The 20405-nt window shown below is 40.3% G+C and overlaps 1 protein-coding gene across 3 annotated transcripts in view; it reads left to right on the top strand.

Moving 5' to 3' along the window:
• Positions 1 to 20405, top strand: part of TCP11L2 (t-complex 11 like 2) — a 43307-nt gene that overhangs the window by 894 nt on the left and 22008 nt on the right. The window contains exons 2-6 of one of the 3 annotated variants that reach the window (XM_053585541.1): positions 6717 to 6925; positions 8248 to 8439; positions 10980 to 11115; positions 16351 to 16471; positions 18505 to 18725. In XM_053585541.1, the coding sequence (XP_053441516.1) occupies positions 8283 to 8439; positions 10980 to 11115; positions 16351 to 16471; positions 18505 to 18725 (635 nt within the window). In that variant the 5' untranslated portion in view covers positions 6717 to 6925; positions 8248 to 8282. The remainder of the gene's footprint in view (positions 1 to 6716; positions 6926 to 8247; positions 8440 to 10979; positions 11116 to 16350; positions 16472 to 18504; positions 18726 to 20405) is intronic. The other 2 variants (XM_053585540.1, XM_053585542.1) reach the window with 2 other exon arrangements.

Genomic DNA, 20405 nt, shown 5'->3' with positions numbered 1-20405 from the left:
AGCTGCTACTGGGGTGGCGCCTCTTGGGGTGACAGGCGATGATCTAAGGTGGCACGTGGATGAACTTAGTTTTGTGTTTTTGTTAGCATTAGGAAATTCTGTTCCTTTAAACGAGCGATTTCACAATGACATAAAGTTTTTTTAAATGAATGTATTTAAAATGCCAAAATCGAGTCATGATAAACGTGCTTTCTAAATTATAGTATAGGTAGGGATGGAAACAATCGTGATAAGCAGCACTCAAATGACTGACGTTTTGGAGATCTTAGATGTTTGTCCTGCTACCTTAACCGTAACGAAACTGGACAAGTTGTCCTTTTCTCTAGTGGGCCCCTCAGCACTCCTGGTCCCCAGGCCAGTCAGAGACCTTGCTCTTCCCTCCTGCCACGTGCCAATGAGGTTATCTCAGTGGCTCCCACTTTAGTGGGCTCCTTATCTGCTCACAGCTTTTTTTTCTTGTTTCTAAGGAATATCAGACATCACCTGGCAGCCAGTGGAGTTTGCCTAACTTGAAGATACCCAGGGCTAAAGATACCCAGTCAAGTGTAGAAGCAGCTTCAGTGCCATTTTGTGAGGGGTTGAGGGCCCCAAAGGGGGAAGCACAGATACTCAAACAGACTAGCAGTGGTGGAAGGAGAGTGCTGTCAAGTGTGAGAAGTGCCTAGAAATCCTTCCCTCCGATACAGTAATGCCATGCATTGAGTGAACATCTGCTTTATAGACAGTGACTGGCTTATTGGCTTTTATCTAGCTGCTTGTTGGTTCTGACTTGATGAAGACCAGTATTGTCTAGCTGAATGGTGCAGGCACCTATCTCTCTGCTCTGTGGTTTATGGTTTGCTGTGGATGAATAACTTTTTAGCATTGCTATTTGGGACTAGTTCTAAAGCAGCATTTTGCAGAAGATGGAAATTTTCTATGCTGTCTGCAATTTTTCCCTTCGGAGCTTCTCTGACTCCCTGCTCTTTACTATACATATGTGAATGCTTGTCCTTGCTCTTGACCTTGATCTAGTCTTGGAAGAATGGTATCCACTAGATATTTCTTGAAATTTCTCTTTTTCATGAGCTAACCTTAACTGCTTGGGTTCCATTCCTCAAGACCCTGCTGGATAATCTGAATAATTCACTTCAAAATGTTTATGACTCATACTAGCTATACCAAGTTAACCCTTTTGATAATATTTTGGTTTTAACTAGGGATTTTGCAGTGCATAAAGAATGGTTCCCTGCTAGAGGATTTTCAGTCACCCTGGTGGGGTGATTGAAAGTTTTTTTGATTGACTCTTTCAGTGATGTCCTTTAGGAAATATAGCTCTTGGGCAGCCAATCCAGGATAAGGTCAGCTTACTAGCATATGTGCAAGTCTCCACGTGGCGATGGATAGATTGATTTGGCAGAGTAGGCATGGAAAGAATGAACAGCACACCAGATTTCCTCTAGCCTCCCTAGAGCAATAGAAAATGTGGGCTTTAAGGATCTGCTCACTCCATATGAGTTGTACCTCTGCATACTATGAACTCTTGGGCAAGTAATACAAACTGTCTGAGCTTGGGGAATCTCATTATAAAATGGGGATAAGAAGAATACCTTAGCTAACAGGTTGTAATGAGGATTCAAAGAGATAAGGTATGTAAAGCACTTATCACAAAACAGTTCTCAAGTACTTATTATCGAAAACATAATAAGCACTTAGTGACTGTTAGCTCTAATTGTTATTTGTTAATAGTGAGAATAGACACAATGTAATAGTTTCTTTAGGCTTCTGGAATCGTGACTCTTTGCTAGTTTGAACTCTTGCTGCCTTTTAAAAATGTGTTGAGGTAGGCACTGGGAATCGGGGAGACGTAGCTTCTTCCTACAAGTAGCTTAAAATTGAGTGGCGAGACAGCTGTGCAAACAACTATAGTACTTTAAGTGACTGCACAATGAGAATATGAGCAATGAGAGGGCGGCAGAAGAGAAGGAAAGCTCAAGTTATGAATAGGAATGTGGCATAATTTGTTCATGCAGTGATATTCATTGACCTCCCATTCAATCCCAGGCCGGGTTCTAAGCTCCAATCAGGGGTCCTCAAACTATGGCCCATGGGCCACATGAGGCGGTGTGATTGTATTTGTTCCTGTTTGGTTTTTTTACTTCAAAATAAGATATGTGGCGTGTGCATAGGAATTTGTTCATAGTTTTGTTTTGTTTTTAACTATAGTCCGGCCCTCCAATGGTCTGAGGGACAGTGAACTGGCCCCCTGTTTAAAAAGTTTGAGGACCTCTGGTTAGATGCTGTGAGTGGAGTTATCAGGGAAGGTCACCTTGATGTTGTGATGTTGAATTTCAGATATGAATGACAGCAAGGAGCCAGCCTCATGAAAATCAGGAAGAAGAACAGTCCAGGGGGAGAGAATAGCAGGTACATGTGCTCACAAGTAGGAAGTTTGGCTCATGTCAGAGGAACCCAAAGATGCCATTCTGGGTCATGAAGTGTTGGGGGAGAGTGTTACAGAATGAGGCAGAAGTCAGATCACAGAGGGCTGTGAACCATGGCCAATGAGACTTCTAAGGAAGCTATCTGGAGGTTTACTCTTAAAAAAGGATTACTTTGCTTTTTCTGGAGTGCTCGGCCCTATTTCCTGTTTTATTCTTTTTTTTTTTTTTTTTTTAGTAGAGACAGAGTCTCACTTTATGGCCCTCGGTAGAGTGCCATGGCATCACACAGCTCACAGCAACCTCCAACTCCTGGGCTTAAGCGATTCTCTTGCCTCAGCCTCCTGAGTAGCTGGGACCACAGGCACCCGCCACAACGCCCAGCTATTTTTTGGTTGCAGTTCAGCCGGGGCCGGGTTTGAACCTGCCACCCTCGGTAAATGGGGCCGGCACCTTACCGACTGAGCCACAGGCGCTGCCCTCCTATTTTATTCTTTAAGCACTGTTCGAGAAGGATGCTGGGACAAGTTAGACTGTCTAGAAGAGCTTTTCATTATAAAATGGTATTCAAGCTGTCACAGAGGTAAGAAAAAATTAAAATTTAAAAAACTGCAAGACACTGAACTATTCTTTTTTTTTTTTTTGAGACAGTCTTACTATGTTGCCCTTGGTAGAGTGCTGTGGCATCACAGCTCACAGCAACCTCTAACTCTTGGGCTTAAGCGATTCTCTTGTCTCAGCCTCCCAAGTAGCTGGGACTACAGGCACCTGCCACAACGCCCAGCTATTTTTGTTGTTGTTGTTGTCATTGTTGTTTAGCAGCCCCAGGTTAGATTTGAACCCCCCAATCCCAGTGTACATGGCCAGGGCCCTAAGCACTGAGCTACAGGCCGAGCCATCACACTGGAGTATTCTGAATTAGAATCTTAAAGTTTCAGTTCACCACTTTATCTTCTCCTTTAAACTTTTGTTAAAAATTTGCAAGAATAGACAAAGAATACCCTGTGGTCTACCTTTTACTCTGATTTACCTATTAACATTTTTTCTCCCCATGCTTTATTGTTTTCTCTTTTTCTCTTTCTTTTCTTTTCTCTTTTTCTTTTTTTTTTTTTTTTTGCAAAAGAGTCTCACTTTGTCACCCCCAGTAGAATGCCATGGCATCATGGCTCACAGTAACCTCAATTCTTGGACTCAAGCTATTCTCTTGTCTCAGCCTCCCCCAGTAGCGGGGACCATGGGCACCTGCCACAACACCTGGCTATTTTTAGAGATGGGGTCTCACTCTGGCTCAGGCTGGTCTTGAACCTGTAAACTCAGAGAATCCACCCATCTTGGCCTCCCAGAGTGCTAGGATTTATAGGCGTGAGCACCGTACCTGGCCTTTCTCTCTCTTTCATTTGAGAAGAAGTTGCATACATCATGATCGAAGGGTCATGGAACATTTCAACTTCAGTGTATTTAACATTGGAATAAGGACAGACTCAAGTATCTACTATGCTGTCAATTGACCAGTAATGTCTTTTATAAGACAGTACAAGATCCAGTCTAGGATCCCTATCACATGCAGTTATCAAGTACCTCTCATCAAGAACATAATCCTCAGTCATTCTTTGTTTTTTATGACGCTGACACTTTTGGAATTCGTAACTTTTTTTTTTTTTGAGACAGAGCCTCAAGCTGTCACCTTGGGTAGAGTGCTGTGAAATCACAGCTCACAGCAACCTCCAACTCCTGGGCTCAAGCGCTTCTCTTGCCTCTGCCTCCCAAATAGCTGGGATTACAGGTGCCTGCCACAATGCCCGGCTATATTTTTGGTTGCAGCCATCATTGTTGTTTGGAGGGGCCGGGCTGGATTTGAACCCGCCAGCTCAGGTGTATGTGCCTGCGCCTTAGCTGCTTGAGCCACAGGCGCCGAGCCAGAATTTGTAACTTTTTAAAATAATAATAATAATAATAGTTGACATCTGTTAGGCACTTACTAGGAAGTTAAGTACTTGATATTTCATACTGAAATAGGAAACTATTTTAGTTAATTTTCACAGCAGCTCTACAAGCTAGATGCTGTTATTATCTCCATTTTACAAATGGTAAGTTCTCTGTCTCCAGTCAGCAAATATCAAAAGCATGGACCAAGAACGCAGTCTTCCTGACTCTAGAATGAGTGTTCTTACTGCTTCAGTTACATGGGTATCATCATTGGTGTACCTTTGCAATCCTAAACCAGCACAGGACTATTTGCAGGTAGTTTACTACAGAAAGGAAATAAGGAAGTATAGTTGGACACAAGCTTAGAAATCACAAGCAAATTAAAACCAAACTCCCCTCCTTTTTCAGGTCCTTGTATCTTTCCCTTCTTTCTTAAATTTTAGTTGTCATACTGCTGTTCATTCATTCATCCATTCATTTATTCAACAATAAATATTTAAGTACCTGTTGCGTTCCAGTCATTGGCTTCAAAGGAATAACATGATATTGTATTTATTAACATAAAATGATGGAACAATACAACAAAATATGAATATGATAGTACTTTTTTCCTTTGAATAATGACCTTCTAATAGTGTTGGAGGTTTTGCTTGGAGTTATCTTCTGTCTTTACCTTTTACTTTACTTTTGACTAGTGATGAAGTCCTCCAGGTAGGATGAGGTGTGGTGTTCCTGAAAAGTTTGATTTACTTGTGAGTTGTAATGGTGAAGGTTAGGTAGATCTAAGTTTGTCCATATGAGAAACATTTCCTTTCTTAAAGAAACAGCCTGGTTTCTTTATTACCAGTCTAAGAATCCACAATAGTTTTAAAAGCAGTCTAATTACCCACAGTGCCCTCTGAGTGAAGTAGCTTTGTCCCCAGATGACTTATTTGGAAACCTGAGACCAAGAAAGGTAAGAGCAAGTGTGAAGGAACTTGCAGAAGACCATTCACACTGTGATGGGCCCTTTGCTTTGGCTTTTGTATTTCAGACAAGTGCTGGAGTTTGGTCCTCCCAGCCTTGTTTGTCTGTAGTAGAGGAACATGCTTTCATCATCTTGATATAAAACTGTTCCTCCCTCCAGAGTTTTTTAATTCCTGAGGTGATGATATTAACGGACAAAAAAGTTAATAGCAAACATCTGTATATTTTTACTGTCACTGACTGCCCTATATGTATTGACTAAATGAAATCTCACCCCAGTCCTATGAGTAGGTATTATTAGGATGTCTATATGAGGAAACAGACAATTTCCTATTGAAGTAATACAACAATGGGTATCTTTACTCCAAAGACTGGCTTCTGCTTGGATACACTACAGTTCTAATGTGGAGGCTTCTACCAACTAAATACGAGTTTTTAAACATTTTGAAGCTTTTTAAATTTTCTGTCGGGGCTGCAGGGCCAGGACTTCTGCCTTCAGTGAAGTGTTGGCAGAAGGTGTAGTTGGCATTATCAAGCACACCTATCGTTTGATTTCTCAGAACTTCTTAGTGATGCTTCGTGGTACCCTGAGTTTGGAGCATCTTAGCAATTCCTAGCCGAAAGAAACCTTATAACTGTGCCAACCCTTTCAGAAACAGGAGGTAAAGAGAGCAGGTAGGCGCATAAAGTGACAACAAATTAATGGCAGGCCTGTACCCCCAAACCCGATTTCTAACTCCTAACTTAGAGCTTTTTATTTTTTAATTTTTGGACTTTTCTGCCCTGTTAAACACAATTAAGAAACCTACCAAAGGGCGGCGCCTGTGGCTCAGCGGGTAGGGCGCCGGTCCCATATGCCGGAGGTTGCGGGTTCAAACCCAGCCCCGGCCAAATTAAAAAAAAATAAATAAATAAAGAAACCTACCAAGTATGCTGTCCAGCAGGAGTAGGAAAATGAAATGGACAGTTATAACTATTAAGCTAGTTCATACATTTCCATGGCCGAAAGCTTTTATTCGCTTTTACTCAGAGAATCAGCCAAGGCTGGTTTGAAGTAGCTGTGGTGGACAAAAATTAACACGAGGGCGTACAAAGCACAGTTGTTACATTATTCAAACTAATAATAAGGTGGGAACAAACTTTAGGATATTCAAAGAAGAGCATGAGAAGGACCTGGGAATTTTGAATTTTAAATCTAGTAAGACCGGCTTAGGTGGTAGATTCTCTGTTCTAGGGCTTGGACTTTGGCAGTCTCGGGCCTGTAAATGTGTAGTGATATCAGCTTGCAAATGTTCTGGTTGAAGCTGTACCAAATGGGATTCAGTGATTCTGATTCAACTGACACTGAATGAATACTTGTCATATACTTGGCACTGGACAAGATACAATCTCTGCCTTATTAAGGAGATCCAGAAGTGACCATGGGAAGAAAGTAACTGTACTAGAGACTAAGTGCTCTAGTGGAGGTGCAGGAGATATGGTCCAGCTGTACAAAGAGGGGCGGCATTAACTCTGACCAGAGGATGGAGGGACGAATGACTTCCTGGCATTTTCAAGTCATCAGTGGGACATGAAATATTGTCAAAGAGAGAGAAAATGAGCTAGAGGGGAGGGTGAGTAATACATACTCTGTTCATCCATCCATTCATAGGATTTGGTATTTGGTGGCAGTGAAAGGATTAGAGCAACCCCTTTTCTTCTGTTCTCTCTCCCCTATCCCTGAGCAGGGTAGAGTTAAAGCTCAGGTGGAATATGGTTTCCATGGGGCAGAACAGGTTATTTTACCACTGAAGATGCAAGGGTTTGGGGTTCATGGTGTTTAGCTTTGGTATTCTAGGATACAGCATGTATGTAAAGCCAAAACCAAGCAACTGGTTTTATGGCATAGTATAGGTCCTCTTGTCCCTCTGAGTCTCCCTACCTGTGAATCAGAACCTGTGTACCTGTGCATTGTTAGGGTTATATTGGGTACTTTGTAAATTGTCAAATGGAAAACAAATATTAGGTCATACTCTGAATACCACAGTTCATGTGAAAATGGAGGAGAAGAAAAAAAAATGGAGAAGAAGCTAAAGACTTGCCAAACAGATTTTAATCAGTCTTTCCCTTTCCCCAAGAGGCTCACAGAAAGCATAAAGAGGTTGATTTCAAAAATATTTTATTTAAAACAAAGCAACAGGAGCAATAATAACAGCCGATATTTGAGTGCTGTGCCAAGCACGTTAATAACATTAACCTGGCTGGGCACAGTGGCTCATGCCTATAATCCTAGCATTTTGAAAGGCTAAGGTGCGAGGATCACTTGAAGCCGGGAGTTCAAGACCAGCATGAACAACTTGATGAGACCCAATCTCTATAAAACATAAAAAAATTAGCTGGGGTGTGCCTATCGTCCCACCTACCTGGGAGCTGATGCAGGAAGATCTCTTGAGCCCAGGAGTTTTAGGTTGCAGTGAGCTATGATGACACCACTGCACATTAGCTCAGATAACAGAATAAGACCCTGTCTCAAAAAAAGAAAAGAAAGACCAATCCCATTCAATCTTCAGGTAATCCCATGAGATTAGTCTTTGAGTCCAGTTTCACTCATGAAGCAGGCGGTTAAGTGACCTCCCCGTGGTCACTTGAATGGAGACAGAATAAGCAGTCTAACTCCAGCGTCCCACAGTCATACGTTGTCATTGTTGTATTTTAAAGATCTGTCCTTAGAGCTGCTCCACTTTTACACCCGTAAGTCCTGAGTAAACTTGTGCCTATGGCTGGGGAATCCCTATTGTGGAAGGGCATCTTGATGGCTGAGTGGTGGGGGAAGGATAAGGTTATCTTCTGAGGGGCCTTTCCAATGCTGTGACACTTGTGGGCATGCTGGAAAAAGCATTGGCACTGCTGGCGGAAGTACCATAAAATACTGACACAGGTCTGTTTGTCTGTGCAGGTGCTATTTCCTCATCCATACCTAAGTGACAGAAAATGCCCTTCAATGGCGAGAAGCAGGGTGTGGGAGAGGACCAGACAAGCGATTCAGACGCTTCACGGTTTTCCGAAAGCACGGCCTCACTCAGTGACTATGAGTGCTCCAGGCAGAGCTTCACAAGCAACTCCTCCAGCAAATCCAGCTCTCCTGCTTGTGAGCCAACAGGGGGGCAGGAGCTGGGGTGGTGGGTGTGCTACTAGAGTTGTGTGCTGGCTTTGCAAACTCAGAAATGGCTGAGAGCAGCAGACTTCCCCTACTTTCTAGATGTACCAGAATAGCACTGCAGAGGCATTGCAGCTTTCCTAGACACATTCTCAGAAATAAATAGCCACTAAAGCTTACAACCTGCTGATTTTTATTTTAATCATTGTCTCTGCTCTGCTTTGGTTTGACCATAAATCAGGTCTTCAACCCTATCTGTCTTTTCTCCTAAGTGGCAGAAAGCCACTCTTTGAGATTACTTCTTAGACCACCCTCAATGATAAGTTAAAATTGGTCTTTTCTGGTTGTTTCTAATTTACATTGAAGGAAAATTGCCTTCATGGAAGGGTCAGAGGGGAAGTGAAATAATATTTAGGGTTTCCTGCTGATTTCAAAAATTGTTGTGCAATTCACCCCAAAAGAGTGCCCAAGAGAATTATTACACTAGAGGTGCAAGAAAGAATTAAAAAGGGGGGCAACCTCAAAGGGAGACATCTTTTTTGTTCTCGTTTGAAGGTAGAAACTAGAGATGTGTAAAGCAGGTACATTTGCCTCTTTTTTCTCTAGTTTTTTTTTTGGCCGGGGCTGGGTTTGAAACCACCACCTCCCGGCATATGGGACTGGCGCCCTACTCCTTGAGCTACAGGCGCCACCCCTTTTCTCTAGTTTTTTAATTGGCATTTTGTTTAGGAAATTTAACACTTTTGCAGGAAAATGCAACTAATGTTTAATTATGATCAAATGTCCGCTTCTAAAAAATGTGTTCATTTGTATTTATTTTAAATTCATACAGTTTCATTTTAAAAAACCTTGGGAAATATATAAGTATAGAGAAAAGAAAATATTGCTTATTATATCACCCAAAGATGACAGCTGGTAGTGCTTTGCTGTATCTTTATCTTTCACATAGACATATGTGTGTATATATGTGTGGACTCTTTTCACTTAGGATTATAACTAAAACATTTACTCATGATTATATATTCTTGAAACATTGTTTTTATGGCTACCTACTACTTCATCAAGTGAATATACTTAAATTTACTTAACCATTGACCTATCATTGGACATTTAGTTTCTTTTTCTTTCTTTTTTTTTTTTCTGTTACAAATAGTGCTTTATAAACATCTTAGTGCATAATAAAGCCTTTCTAGAAATTCCTTTGAATCCCTTTGGGTTATTGGACCAAAGAATACGAACATTTTTCTTTTTTTTTTCCTGAGACAGAGTCTCACTATGTCACCCTTGGTAGAGTGTCCTAGCATCACAGCTCACAGCAACCTCCAACTCTTGGGCTTAAGTGATTCTTTTGCCTCAATCTCCCAAGTAGCTGGGATTACAGGCACCTGCCACAACGCCTGGCTACTTTTTGTTGTAGTTGTCATTGTTGTTTAGCTGACCTGAGCCAGGTTTGAACCTGCCAGCCCTGGTGTATGTGGCCAGCGCCCTAGCTTCTGGCACCCAGCCAGAATACAGACATTTTTAAGGAGAAATTTGCGGCAGAATTGGTAGAAGCACTAACAGCAGGCCCAGGTTTCTGCACCTTTTCTCACTCCTGTTGTTTATGGGCTGATGCACCTTAGGCACCTGAAGAAGGGTTTTACTAATTCTGGGTATCATCTTTCTTTCTCCTCTTCCTTCTCTCGTTCCACCACCACCACCACATTGTCCTCTGCCTCCAACTCCTTTTTATGTTTTTCTTTAAATTAGGTAGCAAAGTATTAAGTGTCATTGCTGTCATTTTTGATCATGATTTTTAATGAACAGAAACAAAGATTTCCAGCCGTGATTTTAAACCATGATTCATTAGAATGGTTTCTTAGTATAATCCTTAGGAACAACTCAAGTTCTTTTACTACCTCCTACTGAGAAGTAAATTGTCCAGCTTCTCAGATTTATGACATTATACTTTAATTATGTAAATTACTTGAGTTCTTACTATGGTCTTCTTTACTTGAGTTATCTAATTTAATTACCTTGGGCCGACCCTGCAAGGAGGTAAGCAATGCCTCAATCAAATCAAGAATGAGAACTACCACTTGGCAAAATTTAGAATTGAATTTAAACATTATATTCTTATACATTTAGAAATTATAGCTTTAAAAATCAGTTATTTCATATTGAGTCTACTTAAATTAATGAGACTTCTAGATTGCAAAATAAAAGTAGTCTTATTTACTTCCTATTTAATACATATGATACAGATAACAATAAGCACTAAAAATGAGGTCTGTCTTAATAGGCCTATATTAATAAGATTGTCCCAGAAATAGTTGATAGTTTATTATCAAATATAGTAACTGAAGCTACTGAAAGAGTTCTTAAAGTTTTGAAATCTTTATTGCAAGAGAATCCACCTGTTTTAATACATATTCTCCTTTTAAAACCCTATAATATATAGTGTAATAAATTAAGCTTTGTTCATATCAGTAGACTTTGTTGGATGACAGCTTCCCTTCTACAGTATTAACTGGCTTTTCTTTTTCCTTTAGCAACAAGCCCTCCCAGGATTGTAACATTTGACAAAGTGATGGCTACAGCAAAGAACTTATCAAACATGACTCTTGCCCATGAAATTGCTGTAAATGAGAACTTCCAGTTGGAACAAGATGGCCTCCCAGACAATAGGTAACCTGGAGGCATTTGTTGTATGTAAAACTGTGCTTAAGATTGTGTATAGTGTATGTGCTATAAATATATTCACTCCGATTCCTGGAATAATACCGATATCCACAGGAGGCAAACATTATTTAACTCTCTAACAAGATCTTATACATTTTTGTTTTTTACAAAAAAATTCCTTTACAGTACATGTTACCTATAATCTTCAGAACTCAGCTTTTATGTCACTTCCTGAGAAAACCTTTTCCTAACATTCCAAGCCTCCTAGACTACAATTAATCCCTTTGCTAAAAGTCCTTGTAGCCCCTGCTACCTCTCCTCTGTTAAGAGGTCTTAGAATTTTATGTTCAATGTCCATCTTCCCCACTTTATTGAAAACACATTAGTGGAGGAACTTTGTATTGTTTGCTGCTCTCTCGCTATTGCCTACCATGCTACCTGACATATACTACAGTTTCAAGAAATATTTGCAGATTTATTAATTAAAAACCGATATTCTGGTTAGAAGGATAAAGAAATGCAGCCAAACTGACAAAAGTGCAGGCAATCCAGAAACCTGTGAGGTCACAATTGCAGCCACAAGGGACATTTACTGGGTAGCCTCACTCCCATGGACCTCTGGTTGGAGCCATATCCTTATATCCACCTCAGCCTCTCTGGTGTCAGTGGCTTATAAATTTCCTGAAACAAAGAGGAGAAGCAGCTTGAAATTATCATTACAGATAAACCATCTTTAGAAAAGCAAAGTTGGCTCATGGATTAAATTTTCAACCTAACAGTGCTGATTGTAAATCCTGAAGCCTTCTTTCTATGTCAAGACACCTTATGGTGCTGGGTGAACTGGCTGGCAACCTTCAGAAGACTGAAACTGGACCCACACCTTTCACCATTAACTAAGATAGTCTCTCACTGGATTAAAGATTTAAACTTAAGACATGAAACTAAAAATACTAGAGGAGAGTGCAGGGAAAACCCTTGAAGAAATCGGTCTGGGTGAGTGAGGAGGACCCCCTGGGCAATTGAAGCAGCTTCAAAAATACACTACTGGGACTTGATCAAACTAAAAAGCTTCTGCACAGCCAAGAACACAGTAAGTAAAGCAAGCAAACAGCCCTCAGAATGGGAGAAGATATTTGCAGGTTATGTCTTCGACAAAGGTTTAATAACCAGAATCCACAGAGAACTCAAACGCATTAGCAAGAAAGGAACAAGGGATCCCGTCGCAGGCTGGGCAAGGGATTTGAAGAGAAACTTCTCTGAAGAAGACAGGCGCATGGCCTTCAGACATATGAAAAAATGCTCATCATCTTTAATCATCAGAGAAATGCAAATCAAAACTACTTTGAGATATCATCTATCTCCAGTGAGACTAGCCTATATCACAAAATCCCAAGACCAGAGATGTTGGCACGGATGTGGAGAAAAGGGAACACTTTTGCACTGCTGGTAGGAATGCAAATTAATACATTCCTTTTGGAAAGAGATATGGAGAACACTTAGAGATCTAAAAATAGATCTGCCATTCAATCCTGTAATCCCTCTACTGGGCATATACCCAGAAGACCAAAAATCACATCATAACAAAGATATTTGTACCAGAATGTTTATTGCAGCCCAATTCATAATTGCTAAGTCATGGAAAAAGCCCAAGTGCCCATCGATCCACAAATGGATTAATAAATTGTGGTATATGTACACCATGGAATATTATGCAGCCTTAAAGAAAGATGGAGAGAGACTTTACCTCTTTCATGTTTACATGGATGGAGCTGGAACATATTCTTCTTAGTAAAGTATCTCAAGAATGGAAGAAAAAGTACCCAATGTACTCAGCCCTACTATGAAACTAATTTAGGGTTCTCACATGAGAGCTATAACCCAGTTACAACCTGAGAATGGGGGGGAGGGAAGGAGTAGGTGGGAAAAGGGAGGGGGATTGGTGGGATTACACCAGCGGTGCATCTTGCAAGGGTATATGTGAAACTTGGTCAATGTGGAATGTAAGTGTCTTGGCACAGTAACTGAGAGAATGTCAGGAAGGCTATGTTAACCAGTGTGATGAAAGTGTGTCAAACGGTCTGTGAAGCTAGTGAATGATGCCCCATGATCATATCAATGCACACAGCTATGATTTAATAAAAAAATAAAAAATATAAAAAAAGAACTTTCATTTTTATTTATTGTTTTTATTATTTTTTTGGTTGTTGTTATTGTTGAGACAGAGTCTTACTATTTTGCCCTTGGTAGAGTGCTATGGTGTCACAGCTCACATCAACCTCAAACTCTTGGGCTTAAGCGATTCTTTTGCCTCAGCCTCTCAAGTAGCTGGGACTACAGGTGACTGCCACAACACCTGGCTATTTTTTTGTTGTAGTTGTTATTGTTTGGCCGGCCTAGGCCAGGTCCGAGCCTGCCAGCCTTGGTGTATGTGGCCAGTACCCAAGTGCTACAGGAGCCAAGCCAGAACTTTCATTTTTAAAACAGGAAAATAAGTAAACATAATTTTCCATCTTTATAATGTGGACAGTAATCTTCCTGGGGATATTGTTCATGTAATATTAATACTTTTAAAGATTACTATCTAAACGAGGCATATCTGTTTGATTTTCTTCACTGTGATCCTTTATCAGCTTTAGTGCTGTACCCCTCGGCTAGGCCACCATCATCTCTAGCCTGGACTCCTTCAATCCTAACTGATTGCCCCATCTCCATTCTTAGCTCACCACAGTCCATCTTCCATACCAACACAGTAACTATTTTGATCTATCTGGATGAATTGGATCAGATCATTTCCTTACCCAAAACCTTCCAGTGTTTTCTAGTACGCATAGAATAAAAATCTAAACCATTATGGCCTGGAAGGCCCTAATTTCCCGACCCTGTCTTAGCACTTTCCGTCCCTCATACTATGCTTCAGCCATGCTGGCTTCCTTCTTAATCTCAAAGTACACCACACTTGATCCTGTCTCAGAGTCTTTGTTACTTCTTCTTTTTGAATGTTCTTTTCCTAGATCTTCACATGGCTGGCTCTTTCTTCTCCTCCTTTGAGTCTGAACTCAAAGGTCACTGCTTTAGAGAAGCTTTCCTCAACCACCCAGTGAAATCAGCGCCCTCTTTATTACTGTCTACCACTTTGTCTTACTTTGTTCTCCTCATAGCTCAGAAATTGCCTTACTCGTTTTTACTGTTTTTCATCTTGCTGTCCCTGCTAACATATAAGCTTTCTTTCCATTGAGTATCCCCAGGTCTTAAAACAGGGCCTCATGCGATTTTAATGTTCAGTAAACATTTATTACCTAAGTGGTAAAAATGTATTTTAAAGTTAAAGTTATCTTTTTTATGCAGTAAAACAAAATTCAATAATTGCAAGTAAAGGCCATAGAGAAAGTGCGTCAGGATCAGACAGACCCTGAGGTTTGAGTCCTGGCTTTGGTGAGATGATATCTGAGTCTCACATTCCTTAGAATAAGATGAGGACTACATTACTCACTTCGAAGGCATTGGCATAAAAATGCACATGAGTACTTTGGTACTATGGAAAAATATTAATCTTTCCTCCCTTCATTTTCTGCCATGGCTAGAAAATGTGAGCAAGGGAAACGATATGCAGAGTTAGGACATAGTACCTTTGTTTTACAGTGAAGTAGCATATTATAGTATTAACTGTTGATTTACAGGTGACCCTTCCCAATGGCCAAGTTTTTCCTTTTTTTTTTTTGGCAGTTTTTGGCCAGGGCTGGGTTTGAACCCGCCACCTCTGGTATATGGGGCCAGTGCCCTACTGCTTTGAGCCACAGGTGCTGCCCCCAAGTTTTTCCTTTTTTAAATATGGCTGACCCTCATTATTTTCTTTGGGGGGAAAATTTGGTAAAATTAGTCTGGTTTTTGATAATAGTAATGATTATAAATGATTTCATTGATTTTTGTCTCCTCTGTACTCCTACACCTCTCCAGAAAATTAAAGAGCTAAAAAGTACATTGCAGCTTTTAGGAAAACTTAAATTTAAACTCTGATGTCACTTGCGGACGTCATTCCTTGTTAGTCCATTCAAGCCAGGTATGTGTGGCTTGTAAAACCCAGAGTGCAAGTCCATCCTGGCAAAGTTAGCCTTTCTTATTGTTTTGGAGTTGCCCAGGAAGGCCTCCAACTTTCGAAATGGCATTTATATTGAATAAATCCCCTCAGGTACTAGAATAAGTTTTTAAAGTTGTTGAATAGAATATAGTATTTGCAGGTATAGACATATTTTAACTTATACTCAAAAGCTAATTTTCATTGCTCATAGCATTATTGTATACTTAGCTATTTGTACTTTAAGAAGAAAATTGAGAGACATGCTCAACTATCAAATTAGTCATTCATTTACCATGCTGTTATTACTCACTATATGTCAGTCACTGTGCTAAGCATAATGGCAGGGACCTAGAGGAAAGAATTATGGCTGCTGCTGGGAAAAGTGCATAGCTCTGTGAAGAAAGGGGATCATAAGGGGTGGTGCCTGTGGCTTAAGGAGCTGGGTGCCGGCCCCCCATATACCAGAGGTGGTGGGTTCAAACCCAGCCCTGGACAAGAAAAAAAAACTGCAACTAAAAGAAAGAGGCTCATCAGTAATTATAGTGCAAGAAAATATGTAGGTTTTGTTGCAGATCGAGTCGGAGTTCAGTAGGAATGTGTATTTCCATGTGCACCTATTTTAGGGCATTAACATAATGGGTGAAATAAAGTGGCCACCTATTCTATTGTGAGCTCTTCCTAGGAAGGGTCATATTTCAGTTTGTACTTTAAATGGGACATCAAATGACAGGCATTCAATATCTCCTTGGGGCCAATCTGTTCTGTACCATGAAAATTCAGCTGTTAGGAAAGAGAACTCTGCCATCTCATCCCAAAAATCTAGAACAAATCTGATGATCTGTGTAGAAGAGTAGCTATATAAACTGTGGTATCTCTTTAGGAGATCATTTTATGAAATTATTGAAAACGATATTTAAGAAAGAATTTTGAAGGTCTAGGGGGTAAACATTTGGGACAGAATGTTAAATGAAAAAAGTACATAATATATATACTAAAGTATGTTAATATAATGCCTTGACTAAGAGAAATATTCAAAAGATTAATAATAGATTTAAGGACTATTATTCTGTTGTTCTGCATTGTCTGAGGTTTGTACCATGAGCATATTTCTTTTATAACCAAGAAAAATGAGGCTTATTTTTAAAAACAATGTTTCATTGCTATAGTTTGGCTGGTCAAGTGAAGAACGTTGTTCACCAGGCCTTCTGGGATGTCTTGGAATCGGAACTAAATGCTGACCCTCCTGAGTATGAACATGCCATCAAACTGTTGGAAGAAATCAGAGAGGCAAGTTCACATTGTTTGCATCAATTAGTGTTGGGCTGCTATAACAGACTGGCATAGACTGGGTGGTTTATAAACTATACAAACTTATTTCTCACAGTCCTGGAGGCTTGGAAGTCCAATATCAGGGCACCAGCAGATTCAGTGTCTGCTTGGGGCCCACTTCCTGGGTTCATAGATGGCACCTGCTTGATGTGTCCTCACATGGCAGAGGGGAAAAGGGAGCTCTCTAGGGTCTCTTTTATGATGGTACTAATCTCATTCATTCAGACTCCACTCTCATAACCTAATCACCCCTCCAAGGCCCATCCCCTCTTCCTCATACCATCCCATGGGAGGGGATGAACATTTGGGTTTGAACATTTGAATTTAGGTGGAGAGACTACATTGAGACTTACATTGAGACTATAGCAAATTAGTTTTGTTTTTCTTTTCCCAGAAACTATTTTATGTCCTTTGTATTGGCTACTCTTTTTGAAAAACTGAGTTCAGTCACTGCAAGGGTTTTCCCCTGCACCTTCTGGAGTAGGGTGAAGGCTGGGAAAATAGTGCAGTGGACAGAGCTCAGGGTGAGGCTTACAGTGCAGAGTATTGGCTAAGAGTTGAGACTTTGGAGTTAGATAGTCCTGGTTTACCAGTGGACTCTAAGTCTCTGTCTTCTGAGTACTTACATGGTAGTCAAGAATTAAATGAGATGACAGCAGTAATTTTAGCTAACATTTACAAAGGATTTGCTGTATGCCAAGCACTATGTTATTCATTTATCCTTACTTTAATTCTGTGTGGTATAAAGAAACCAAGTTCCCTGACTCATGTGGGATCATGCAGCTTTGAAAGGTGGAGAAGGATTTAAACAGATTCACTCTGGCTCAATCTGTGCTCCTAACCATGTGCTATGTGTGTAAGAACAGTGTTCACGGTGTACTGAATACTCAATAAATAGTTTGCTCATATAGTATATAATAAATATTTTATATCTCAAATATGTTTAATGGCCCCCATGGGATGTTCTCATCTATTTTTATTTAAAGACTTCTTTTGGAGGCCTGATCTACAACATGTCTTCTCTGCATTGTTTATCTGGAGCCTCATTGGAGTATAGCAGGTCCTTGAATAAAGTTGTTCAGTGCTATTTCTTTATAACACTGGAAATGGAATAACAATGGAAAAAAAATCGGCCTAGCTGGGGCCACTGTCTGTGTAGAGTTTGCATGTTCTCTCCATATCTGAGGGGGTTTTCTCCAGGTACTGCATTCCTCCCACATCCCAAAGATGTGCACAGGAGGTTCATTAGCATGGCGAAATGGTCCCAGCCTGAGTGAGTGTGGGTGTGGCCACACACAACCCTAAACTGAAATAAGTAGGATGGAAAATGAATGAATGAATACAAATTATTGTCAAATAAGAATTTTTAAAGTATACAATAATCATACACATGCACAACAATAAATGATGTAGTATGAAAGTGTTCAGCGAGCCAGCATGGTGCAGTGCCAGTACCACTTTGACCTCTGTAACTTACTAATTCACCAAAAATTGGGTAAATAATTATCTACTTGTTTTTATTAATCTTTCTTAAATGTATGTATAGCTCACATTTATTTTAGTGTTTAATATTAGAAGTGTTTTCAAAGTTATTTAGAAGTTTGGTGATGTTTTTGTGACTAGAAATGTGTTTATGATAACTCACTTATGATAAAATTGGTTTTAGTGTACAGTTTCCAAGAACCTATCAAAGCAAATCTAAAGTCAGGACTTACTGTGATTTCAGTAATATTGCTGCCTTGTTAATTGTTTTCGTTCTGAAAATATCAGGGATTTTTCATGGTGGGGGGACTTTAATTCAGAAGATGGAGCTTTCTTCGTAGCCTTGAGACACTGGAGTGCTCCTCTGACCCACCATTCAGACATTGTCAATTTCTACGGCATCTAGGGCTCTAAAATATGGATATGAAGCTTGGTCATCTAGACATTGAAAAGTGACAACCTTTATTCATGTAATGATGCCGTTAATTTTTCTTTCCTTCCCTATGTAGATTCTTCTCTCTCTTTTGACTCCCTGTGGCAACCGGCTTCGCAACCAGATCTGTGAAGTTTTGGACATAGACCTCATCAGGCAGCAGTCTGAGCACAGTGCTGTTGACATCCAAGGCCTGGCCAACTATGTCATCAGTACGATGGGGAAGCTGTGTGCTCCAGTGAGAGATAATGATATCAGAGAGTTAAAGGCTACTGGCAGCATCGTGGAGGTGCTGAGGTTAGCATCCTTGCTGCTTGCATTTTCTTAGAGTACTTTTGGGTTTACTCCAAAGGGAAGTATGAGTATTGGGAAACATAGAATAATAACTGGTCTCCCAAAGGAATTCTTGACACTCGAAGAAAACCAAGTAAGCAGGGAGTAAGTTCATTTTTTACTATGTACATAGAGTTTTCAGATAAAGTGTTCTGACAAGGGTGTTAGCATGCATTGGTCCCTGGGGAGGCAGTGATGAAAAAGACAGAATCCCTGACCCTAGGGAGTTTATAGTCTAATGGAAGAGAGAGACCTTGAACAATGAATTACAACTGTGGTAAGTGCTATGGAAGGGAAATTAGAGGGTCTAAATAGGGCCTCTAGGAGGTGGACCTAGTCTAGTTAGTGAGGGTCACTAGTTGCTACAACACATAAACTCTGAATTCTCAGTGATTTAACCAATAAATGTTTCCTCCTTACTCATGTCACATTCTGATTCAGGGGTTCTTGGTCAGGCAACCTTTCACATGTCATTCATGTGGAAGCTCCTCTGTTATTGGTTCCACCCCTGCCTAGGTCCTTGGACTCCTCTCCATTCAGCTGGTGAATGAAAAAGAGATGATGAGGAAGATATACCTAATATGTAACTACATTGGCCCAGAAGTGACACATTCCTTTGACTGTGGTCACCTGGTCTCATCTTCATTGAAGAGGGGGCTGGGAAAGGTGGTTGCTATCTGGAAACACATTTCCCAGCCAGAAACCTGCACAGTGTGCAGAGAGCACAGATCGTTGGTGGTCAACCAGCCTTTTCTGCTGCAGCTTCCCTGAGGAAGCGGGTTATACATTAAATCATGAGCATCTCATTGGCCCACATAGACAATAACTTCCTCAAGATGTGAGAGAAAAGAAGAGTCTGTAATCCTTTTTGCCACTGAGGGGAACTTTTCATCTTTTTATGTGTAAATTTGGCTACAATTGAGAATTGAGGGGTTTTTTTGTTGTTATTTTATTTTGGTTTGGTTTTTTTTTTGCAGTTTTTGGCCAGGACTGGGTTCGAACCCACCACCTCTGGTATATGGAGCCAGCGCCCTACTCCTTGAGCCACAGGCGCCATCCAGAATTGAGTTTTATATAGATGTTTTATAAAGGTAGAAGAAGGAAACTAGTCTGCATGTAGTGGGTAATGGACTTTGTTACCTCATGCAAGTTGATAGCCTCTAGAAGTGACACTTTCCCTGTCTGGAAAATGGCCTTTGTGTGTCCTTAGAATTATGCTCCTCTGGTAGATTGTGATTCTTCAGTTACAGGATCCTTGCTTTCAGTTATCTTATTACCCATGTATGATGTCAAATTTGTTTCCTTCGTCTTGGTCATTTATTGAATGCCTACCGGGTGCCACAGCTATCTGCATGTCACATTCATTATCTCATTGACTATTGACAACATCCCTCCAAGGTTGATATTATTCTCTCATTCTCTTAGGAATAGAAACATATACACTATATTTGGACTCAAGGGCTTTAATCTAAAAATCTCTTCTTACATTTTTCATGCATTAAGACTAATTGCTTATGCTTCTCAATGTCTTTCTATCATTTTATAGCTGTATATAATGGATCAGCTGGAGGTATTATATCTACTAAAGTAAATACTTTTGAAATCTGTGAAAGAACACGTTTGGAATACATGTATGACCTATGA

This window comes from Nycticebus coucang, chromosome 3, assembly GCF_027406575.1.
Source record: "Nycticebus coucang isolate mNycCou1 chromosome 3, mNycCou1.pri, whole genome shotgun sequence".
NCBI lineage: Eukaryota > Metazoa > Chordata > Mammalia > Primates > Lorisidae > Nycticebus > Nycticebus coucang.
The sequence above is the reverse complement of the archived record's forward strand: the minus strand, read 5'-3'. Positions and strand labels throughout refer to the sequence as shown.